We start from the raw sequence: 11,621 nt of genomic DNA on the forward strand, positions 1-11,621 counted from the left end.
GAATTCATGTTGGCAAAAGTATCATCATTACTGTGTTAAGATAATTTACTGAACATGTGGTACTATTCTTGTCATATTAGTATTCTACGGACATGCCAGATACATGTTATATAAGATTTGTTCTTTTTCTTAATGCTGTTTCACAAAATTTCAGTAAGATTTAAAAAAAAAAGGAAAAATAATATTATTTAAAATTGTATAAATTTATTTATAGAAATTATTTTATACTTTAAAAGATTAATTTATATAGCCTAATTTTAATCTATAGATTTTTTTCGTCATTATTATTTTTCTTTCCTAGAAATTTATTATGAAAAAGTTTGTCAGTGTTAAAATCATGGTTATAACTCGTAAACTCTTACAAGTTTAGGTTTCCAGACACGTTTCTGAATTAACTCGAAAGTAAACTTGTTTTCTACATAAACTCGGTAAAATTGACTGTGAAATCGGTAAAATAATATAGAATCACTAGTTTGGAATGATTCTGCAAGCTTGAAAAAGGAGAAAAATTAAGAAAAATGACTATATTTATGTTTTACAACATTTATTTTTATGAACAATATATTTATAAATTTTATTTATTTAAAGTTATATAATTTTGTAGACTTATTTTGACTTAAGATATTATTTATATAATTTTTTTCATCTAAAATAAACTCTTATAAAGTAAACTCTTACAAATTTACAAATTAAAATAAACTCTTATAAAGTATATTTTTTATTGAATATACTCCTTTCTTCAATTAAGAATTTGTCTTATTATTATTTAATTAGTTTAATCAATCTATGTGTAGAAGTACATTAATTTAATTTCTTTTGTATCTATTCTTTCGAATAAATTCACTGGAAGAATAAAATGATATCAAAATCAACTTAAGAACTTTAGAATAGATGGATGAAATAAGTCGTTGCATTTTTTCAATCATTTTTCTCGTATTATTTGTATTGATATAATATTCATAAAGAACAAATATTAATAAATATCCCTAAAGAATAGGACATTTTCGACAAACCAGAAAGATATTCTGAACAAAAATTCTTATGTTTGCTTTCCTACATTCTCTGCATCTAAAATTCCTTCACACCATGACCACAGCTTGACAGATGATGAACAAAATTCAAATTTATTGATGACAACATTCTTAAATCCCAAGATAAACACCTCTGATTTGCTGTCTTGAAGCACAGTAAAAGCCTTTTTCTTATTGGTTGAAGCAGTAAGTCTCTCGCAAGATTGCAACCATCACTTGGATCAAGGATGTCAAAGAGATCTCGCAAGATTCTTCACAAACTTTGCTCATATAAAATTCTATGCAATGTTCACATCATCCTACACCATAATTTTCCTAATACATGTTATGGAAAGACTGTCATAATTGCTCAGCAGTAACCATCATGATTGTAAAAAGCTGTACAATCTAAGATGTTAATTGAGTATTTAACATTGATATCTTGGCTACTCACGCTCTTGCAATTTAAAGACAAATATGTGCATCAAATTTCGAAAAGTCAGGCCTGTTCAAATCATGATCAAACCATGTGCTTTATCAAACATGATTTAAGAGATAGCAACTGAGATATATTCATCACAAAATTTGCTACATCACTGGTCTTCAAAGTAACAACTGGGTACATAAGGAGGGGAAGGCAGGTTTGCAACGCATTTAAACTTTTGCTGCTTGTACTTATCCCGGACAGCTTTGAAGGATGCTGCCTTTCGTAACAAGTACAGGTCATGCAAAGTTAAAACACATTCTTTCAATTCAGCTGATTTGTAACCAGAACATTGACTCAAAGAAGGAGTCCATGGATGCACTTCAGGCGAGATAATAAATCTAGAAAGAAATAGAGCAGATGCTGCTACAACAGAAGGCAAAAATCTCAAACAATCATAATCCAACAAACTTAACTCAGCAAGATAGCGGCCCAAAAATTCAATCTGTGAATTTGGAGTCATTTCATTATCAGCAAACCTTCTGAGAAAAGTGTTCACAGTAGGATTTCCCATTTCAAACTTCAGTGACTGCAGTATGTCGGCTTCCATCTTCACAACCTCTGCCTTGTCATATGTGTAATCAGTGATGCTGCAGAAATCGTTCACACAAGGTGGGTCAATCTCCTCGTATTTGGATGCAATAAGCATGGAGGAAACACCCAGCAACTGAAGTCTGGATTTAGTCACCGGATTAACTGACAAAAACCTATCAATATATGAAACAGAGAGATGAAGAGTGTCTGGAAGAAGCTTGTACTCCTCACCCACTTCTACTAACCAATCCACCAAGATTGCTCTCATGGTTGGTGTAAACAATTTCTGAACTTTCTCAATGTAGTCAACAGTTGGTCTCCTCTTTTTCTGCATCTCCATTTCATGAAGATACTCATAGACATGGGAAAAAAGGGATTCATCGACATGGAGGGAAGAAGAGCGGTGGGTTGTGGAAGATGGCTTTTTTGCATTGGGATTCTTCACACCTTGCAATTTCTCTTTGGGAGGATTTTGAACCAAAGAAACCCTATGCCTTTTGGGGTGTTGTTTTTGGACCAAGACCATAGCGTTTGCCTTTCTCTTTGAGGCGGCACGAGTCTCCATCTTGTTCCTTCTGTGGTATGAATTTGGAAGAGAGGGAAAGAATGCACAGATGGAAGAAGATGGGTTTGAAGTCTTGGGTGCAGAAGAGAGATTGTTGCCATGTTTATGTATAATGGATAGAGAAGAGAAGGAGGGTCCGAAAATTAAAACGAAAATGAATCAGTGTGTCTGAAAATTTCGAGATTTGGCGTTACTGAAAATTTCGAGATTTCGTTTTGGTTCCAAATTCAAAGGTACAGTGTGATTTAGGGTTTGTCTAAGAATAGAAGAGAATTTTCACATGGCGGGCTTCTTTTCCGCCTTCTGCTGATAAAATGATGTGCAATGACATTAATAGGAAATATTCTAGGAAGATTACATAATATCAATATTTTTTATTTAAAGGTTGGTTTGTACTGTAACATTGAAAATTTTGAGTGTGAAATTTTACAAATTTTCTATTCAACTATGTACGATTTTCTTTTTTTTAATTATTGAGTTTTTTAATATTTTATTAAAATATAATTTAAATTTGTTAATTTTTTTTCATATATAAAAGTGCATAAAATCTATCATAAAATAAAATTAGGGATGTCCAGTGAAAATTTTCTATAAATTTTATTGAGAAAAAAATTACATACGATTTCACTATTCTAAAACATTTTTTTCATCACTTTTTTATATTATTTTGTGTCGGTAATATTCATAAAAAAATTATCATGTTAAAAAATGTAATTGCTTTTGTTTCTATAAACATGAATAAGATGAGTGTTTAAAATAATTATTAATCAAATTTATAAAGTCTTTAATTTCGTAAAATACGTCTATAAGAATTAAAACAAGTTAAATCCAAGTTATCAGAGAAGGTAAAACTTTTGTCAATAATTTCACTATCACACCTCCATAAAACGTCTGACCGAATCAAGTATCTTCTTTTCAATTTACTTTAGAGCTAAAAAATTAGTTCTACTTTATTTTTTTATTCTCTTAACTATATATATAGATGATTAAATATGTTTTTAGTCCTTATATTTTAGATGTTAGGGCGATTTTGATTTTAGTCTCTCTTTCAAACTAAGATACAATTTAGTTCTTCAACTTTAGAAAATTCTGGTTTTAGTCCTTTTTATCAATTTTTTTTAACTTTATTTGTTGTTTCAAACACGTTTCATTGTAACATTTGGATTGTTTACTATTTGAAACATTTTTGCTTCAATGTTAACTGAGAAACGCGTCTGAAATAGCAAATAAAGTTAAAAAAATTTAGTAAAAATGACTAAAACCAGAGTTTTCTAAAGTTGAAGGACTAAATTGTACCTTAGTTTGAACGAGGGACTAAAACCAAAATCATCCAAAGTATAGGAACTAAAAACATATTTAACCCATATATATATATATATGGGTTTGCTAATTTACTTAAAGTGATTTTTTAGTTGGTACATTTTAGGAAAGTGTACCAAGTTTTAGGTTATAAAAATGTCCCTGTTAAAAAAGAAAACAACTTTAAATCCAAGGGTATTTTAATAATTTTAAAATTTAATTTAAAATAAAAAATGAAAGGTGGTTATGAAAAATTCTGATTGGTCTAGGAAGTTATTAGCTTTTATTATATATTTTTTAAAAGGTAGTTGTTTTTAAAAAAAATAAAATAAAAGGTAGTTGTTTTCTTAACTCGGGTTTTATAAACTGAGACGGGTTCTATAAACCCATACGGCTTCTAAAAACCCAGACGGGTTCTATAAACCAAGAAGGGTTCTATAAATCCAGACGGGTTCTATAAAATCATGGAAATAAAAATTGCAAAAGATAACTTTAAGTTATGGAAAATATGTTGTCTATGGATATGATTCACCAATTTTTAAAAAACAACATAACTATAAAAATTATATCTATTTAAAAATATTATAATTAAAAATATTCCTTAAATAGTGGAAAATAACTACTTTTCTTTTTATTTTTTATTTTAAAAAACAATTAACGAATAACTACCTTCTTTTATTTTTTATTTAATTTAAATTTTAAAATTACTAAAATATCATTATATTTAAAGTATGTTTTTTTTAAATAGGGATATTTTTGTAACCTAAAATTTGGTACACTTTGTTAAAATGTACCAACTGAAAAATTACTTTACGTACATTAGCAAACTCCATATATATATATATATATATATATATATATAAACCCTTCTGAATTTATAGAACCGGGGGTTTATAAAACCCGGGTTAAAAAACAACTATCTTTAAGTCATGGAAAATATGTTGTCTATGGATATGATCCACCCATTTTAAAAAAACAACATAACTATAAAAATTATATCTATTTAAAAATATTATAATTAAAAATATTATTTAAGTAGTGTAAAATAACTACCTTTCTTTTTATTTTATTTTTTAAAAAATAATTAATGAATAACTACTTTTTTTATCTTTTATTTAAATTAAATTTTAAAATTACTAAAATACCCTAATATTTAAAGTATGTTTTTTTTTAAATAGAGATATTTTTGTAACTTAAAATTTGATACACTTTGTTAAAATGTACCAACTGAAAAATCATTTTACGAAAATTAACAAACTATATATATATATATATATATATATATATATATATATATATATATATATATATATATATATATATATATATATATCGTTACAATTACGTCCTTAATCAATTAATAATGTTGATTTTTGTAAACACTTTAACATTTCAATAAAAAAAATATTCGTCCAATTTATCACTATTAAATTTACAATGATTCTTATTTTTTATTTGATTTTCAATATGATTTAAACTAAAAGTTGTACTAGTTTTGAGTTTCGTTGGTACTTTATTGCAAAATCCATAATTTTTTTAAAATAAAAAAGATCAAGACCAATAGTCTGTAAAAATAATTGTTAGAATGTATTAAAAATAATTTGCAGTATATAAAAAAGCTTATTAAACCTATTTCCCTCCCGAATTTCTTCGAGGGTCCTTCTTTCTGTACCCTATATTTTCTTCTCCCACCCATAGTCATGTGAAAATGACCTAACTACCTTAGATTAAAATTCTTCAATTTTCAGTGGCGCCGTACCTACATTGCTGGAAGCCTGCATCTCCATTGCTGGAAATAGAAACCAGATCAGCAAGTTTGATTATTAATGAGGATGGTAAAAATATTTCCGTACGCAAATATTCGTGGATAAAATTCTTAATGGATAATTGATATTCGAGGATATTTATTATTCGCAATTTGTAAATACTTCACTTATAAATAGGTCATGTGCGAGTATATATGTTATTTACAAAAAATAAAAATTTAATTTATATTTTATTAAGTTAAATTTAATTAACATTAACATTAATTTATATTTTATAATGTTAAATTTAATTAAAATTAAATTTTAATTTATATTATATTTTATATAATTTTTGTAATTTTATTTAAATTTTATTTTAATATATATTTTTTTTAAATATTTGCAGGTATTCATATATATATATATATATATATATGCAGATATCCAAAGATATTTGCAGATTTTAACAATAATAACGTTGTCATGCTATTATTAATAATATTATTATTCTCTTTTTGCCATGTATGAAACTAAAAGAAGTTGTTCCATTCTACAATGGAACAAAATTAATTTTTATTAAAAATGACAAAAGTATTTTTATTTACATCTGCAAATAAAATCTACATTAAATAATAGGTATTTACATATATTTATTATATTAATATAATTCGCATTAAATAATTAGTATTTGCATATATTTATTATATAATAAATAATAAATATTTTAATATTTGTTTATAACGGAAGTATCATATTATTAAACTATCATATACACAATTATCTCAATAAATTAAACTAAAATTTAATTTATATTTTATTAAGTTAAATTTAATTAAAATTAAAATTAATTTACAATTTATTATGTTAAATATAATTCAACTTAAATTTTAATTTATATTTAATTTAATTAATATTATATTTAATTTTTTTAATTTTATTTAGATTTTATTTTAAAAATTTATAAAATATCTTTTATTAAACATTCATGAAATATATGCATATTTTAAAGTATTTCTCGACGAATCCAATAATGAATAAATATTATTTGTGTTTTACCTAACTCGTTGTGATATCTAACCTTTACGTAACTTATCAAGGGTTAAATATGTTTTTGATTAGTTAACTTTCAGTGAAAATTGGAATTAGTCCATCTTCAAAACTTTGGCATAATTTAGTCCTCCAACTTTAGAAATGTATGAATTTAGTCCTTTTAACCAAAACGTATTGATGTTTCAAATGTGTTTCTCAGTTAATATTGAAGCAAAAATGTGTCAAATAGTACAAAAAATTCAAATGCTATCATAAAACATGCTTGAAACATCAAATAAACCTAACAACATTTAGTTAAAAGGACTAAATTCATACATATCTATAGTTGGGGGACTAAATTCGGCCAAAGTTTTGAGGAGAGACTAATTCCAATTTTCATTGAAAGTTAAGGGACCAAAAACATATTTAACCCACTTATCAAACATACCAATCTAGAAAGTGAATTACACACCTAATTCCAAAACGTATCAATATTAAATGAGAAATTGATGACTCAATTCCAATGATTTGGTGAGGGAATTACAAATTATGAATTATTTATTATATGGCTTTATTAAAAATTTCAAAGCTTTAGTCAGGTTTGACATTTTCATAACGAATATGTTAAAACAGGTCATTTGTCTCCATTCGTCCCGATCCACTATGAGTTAGCTATTTAGTGAGTCAATCTAATCCAATTTATTAGTGAATCGAAAATTTTTTAACTCAACCTGGTCCACAATGGGTTGGTGAGTAGGAATGACAACGGGTCGGATCGGACACAGATAGTGTCTACCCGTAGCTGCTACTTGCCCTGCTACCCACTGGATACCCACCTTAAAAAAACCCGTGGATTTTTTTCAACCCGCGGGTATCCGTTTTCAACCCGTGAATATTTTAAAAAAATTATTTTATAAGTTTTTAAATGAAAAAATCCAAATTAAATTGCAAAAAAAAAAATACAAATAATATTTAAAAAATATATCCAAGTAAAGTCAATAGATAAGTAAATAAAAGTTAAAACTTAAATTCAAATTAATATAAATTAATAGAAAAAATAATTCAAATTAATACAAATTAATTCAAATTAGTACAAATTAAAACTTAAATTCAAATTAATAGTAAAAATAATTCAAATTAATACAAATTAATTCAAATTAGTACAAATTAAAACCTAAAATAATTGTTCTAAAAATAACACTCCAAGATAAATACAAAAAAAAAAGTCATCAATCAATGACAAAGTGGCACTATTAACAAAATTAGATTAAAATATTATAAACAAAACTACTAACATCATCATCAAGTATCTCCTCTAGTATTGTATTAAGCTTCATGTTATCCACTTACAATTTTGAAGAACCTGAAAAAGGAAAATAAATTCATTTGTCATAGCCAATCACTTGAATGAATATAAATATGTAATTTGAATTGTTCATTTAATTACCTTGTATGTCACTCCATAGCCAATATTGAACACACATCAATGCCTCTAAAGTGTCTGGGTGTAGTCTACTCCGATGTGGAGTAAGAAATCGACCATCAGTACTAAAAGAAGACTCAGAAGCAACTGTTGAGATAGGAATGGCTAGAAAATCTCTTGCAATCATTTGTAAGATTGGATATTTTAATCCATTAGTTTTCCACCAAATTAAAATGTTAAATTCTTCATCTGAATCTGGTAGTGTCGGTTCCTCCAAGTAATAATCAAGTTCTAACTAATAATTTGATGGTTCATTTTTCTTTGCAATCTGAAGTTTTGCAAAATCTCTCCTCCAAGCATCTTTTCTTCCATCAACAATTTGGCCTACATTTATGTTCGAATTTTGACATGAAGAAACTGACTTCTTACCTTTCATGCACATTTCATACTCTCTTACCAAGTCCTTAAAAAGAATCTTCACCTTTTCAATTTCACAATTAGATTCGTTGCCATATATTTGAGGGAAAAAATAATCCAACAAATCAATTTTGTACCTAGGATCTAAGACAATATCTATAGTCATCACTCCATTGATCACACTCCAATACTTTTTAAACTTTAAAACCATAGATTTAGTCATTTGGTGAATAATAGAATTGGGAGAGTTAAGTCATTCCATCAAAGCCAACTTAATTCCACATACCTTTGGAAAAAAAAAATGTTGGCAATTAGATAAGAGGTACCAGAAAACAAGAGTGTCACATCATAAAATATTTCCATCTTTTGGCAAATTTCATTTGTCATTTGTCAATCATGTGTGTTAGGAAAAAATTTATATTGACTCTCTTGTTGTGATAAACGATCAAATACATCTTTGTATTGTATGACTACTTGAAGAATTAAAAATGTAGAATTCCATCTAAACAATGTTCCAACTTAGACACTAATACTTTTAAAACCCCTAAACACAAAGTAACCTAAATCCCCAAACCTAAAACCCTACCGAAAAGAAGTAATTGGAAGAGATTTAGAAATACTGTGCAATGTGCGTCCTGGTCGAGAATTTTTTTTTTTTTAATATCTTCGTTGGAGTTGCACGGTCCACACATGAGGCTGTAAAGAGGAACGGGGGATGTATTATAAGGAAAAGAACTAGAGCTAAAATCATAAAACCTAATTTAAACTAAGGATAAAAAGGTAATTTCAACTTTTGGGCAGGTAGCGGGTACCCACGGGTACGGATAATGTAGTACCCAAACCTGACCTGATAACGAGCGGGTATTGAAAAACCCGCTACCTGCGGGTACCTATTACCCGCGGATACCAACTATCCACAATGGGTTTAATCCGCAAATACCCGCGGGCATGAGTTTTTTTGTCATCCCTATTGGTGAGTTAAACGAGTTGGCTTAGTATCTCACTTAATTACAAGTTTTTCTTTTTCTATTAAAAAAAAGTTTTCTAATTCAAATATAAATAAATGGGAAAGGTCTTAAATTAGATTTCTCATCAATCAAACATAAGATTTCGTTCACACAAAGATATCACAAAATTTCGTTCACAAAATTTTGTTCAAATTTGTTTTTGCATAAAAGTGGAGTTGTTAAATATAAATTTGTTGATTTTTTATGTTGTCTAATTATTTAATACAAAAAGAATTTCACTCGAGTTTCTATTACAATATTTTGTAAAATGACTAACCCAACAAAAGTAATTGTTAGAAAGTTAGGTGGGTTGGTGAGCCAACTCAGCTTACTACATATTCAATCTCGGTGAGTCGGGTTCTTAGTGACTCGGATTCAAAATTGACCCGTATTGAAATTTTAAAAACCAATCCATTTTGACAGTTAGTGCTATCAAAATGTGTTGAAACCCGTGAGCCAACCCGACTTACCACGGGTTTGAGCCGGGTTGGGTTGAAAAAAAATGTGAACATTTTGATGCGAGTCAATTTTGAACCGGCTCGCTAAGAACTTGGCTCACCCGGGTTGGCTCACCAACTTACCTATTTTTTTATTGAAATCAAATTAATTATTCAAATCCTATTTTTTTTTATTGAAATCAAATTAATTATTCAAAACGCACAACCTTTACTTCACAGTAGAGCTTTTTTTACTGTGTTGTGCTGTTGTCTATCCAAAAGTTCTCATCTGCTATTTTTTTTTTTAATTAATAGAAATTTGTAGTTTCTTGGTCAAACTGTTGTGTATGTCTCTTTAAACTAAATTGGCAAGATTTTATGTTTGATAGCTTAGAATGTATAACAATAAAGGGTGAAAAAAAGTTAAGTGAATCAATGAGTCAACCCGTTTAACCTACTAACCCGTGGTGGGACGAGTCAAGTTCAAGTTTTTTTCGGTTAGCTAATAAATGAGCTGGATTGGATTGACTCATTAAGTAACCAACCCATAGTGGGTCAGATTGAGTTGGGTTGGGTCGAACCAGATTATCCATTTTGATAGCTCTATTGACAACACTAAAATCTCTAACTCGGATATTTTTCAAAAGCAACAAGACAAGGAAAAAAAAGTGTATGTAGATTTATATTAATAATGATGCTAAAATATGTAATGGAAATTGATATTATGGATTACATAATTCAAATCTTAAATTATCATTTATACTTGTACTATCAATACTACAATTTTATATTACAAATTATACAATTCAAAAATGTAATTTATATTTTAGATTATTTTTCAAATTTATATTATAAATTATATACTCTAAAATAAAATTTTAGATTATGGATTATATAATAAATAATGTTTTAACATTTTAAATTATATTCTGAATTTATGTTACTTATTATACCATCAAAGTATAAATTTATATTACAAATTTATATAATTTAGAATATAAATTTACATTTTAACTTGTACAAGTAAAAATATTATTTTTTAATTCTAAATTATATAATTCAAAATATCCAAATCAGATACATTCAGTATAGGAGAGAGATAATTAGACACCAAATCAATTTCTAACTTTTATATACCAAGGTATATCATATATATATATATATATATATATATATATATATATATATATATATATATATAAAGATTTAACAAATTTTGGAAATCAGTTATTATTATTATAAGAACGTGACAACAGAAAGATAATAATGATCATGGCAATAAATTATTTAAATTAGAATCATATTATAAGTAATTCCTATTTGACTAATAATACTATAAAATCACTACATTTAGGCACACTAACAAAGTAGTTATAATATAAATATGATAATTTATAATCTTAAACAATTAATGGTAAAGATTTGACATTCATTGTAGTATGTAGTTGGTGTAGAAGCTGAAGAAGTGATGGTATTCTCCAAATTATTTCCCACCTTTCAATTGGTAATAACTAACACACAAGGACACCCAAATAGACTAAAGATAACTACAGTTGCCACATAAGGTTCATATAAGGTTACTTTCTACAGAAGTGCACAAAGACAAAAGCCAAGATTGCTGACTTGCATATGGTGGACACTGGAATCCCATATTTTCCACTGCCAAACAAC

General features: G+C 27.3%; 1 protein-coding gene across 1 annotated transcript; it reads right to left on the minus strand.

The window, feature by feature from the left end:
• Positions 1-908: 908 nt before the first annotated feature.
• On the minus strand, positions 909-2,887 carry LOC106761187 (putative cyclin-A3-1). The gene has a single exon (XM_014644713.2). The coding sequence runs from the start codon at positions 2,591-2,593 to the stop codon at positions 1,604-1,606; it is 990 nt and encodes a 329-aa protein (XP_014500199.1). The 5' UTR covers positions 2,594-2,887; the 3' UTR covers positions 909-1,603.
• Between the last annotated feature and the right edge of the window lie 8,734 nt (positions 2,888-11,621).

The sequence above is a fragment of the Vigna radiata genome, chromosome 5 (assembly GCF_000741045.1).
Source record: "Vigna radiata var. radiata cultivar VC1973A chromosome 5, Vradiata_ver6, whole genome shotgun sequence".
Classification (NCBI taxonomy): Eukaryota; Viridiplantae; Streptophyta; class Magnoliopsida; order Fabales; family Fabaceae; genus Vigna; species Vigna radiata.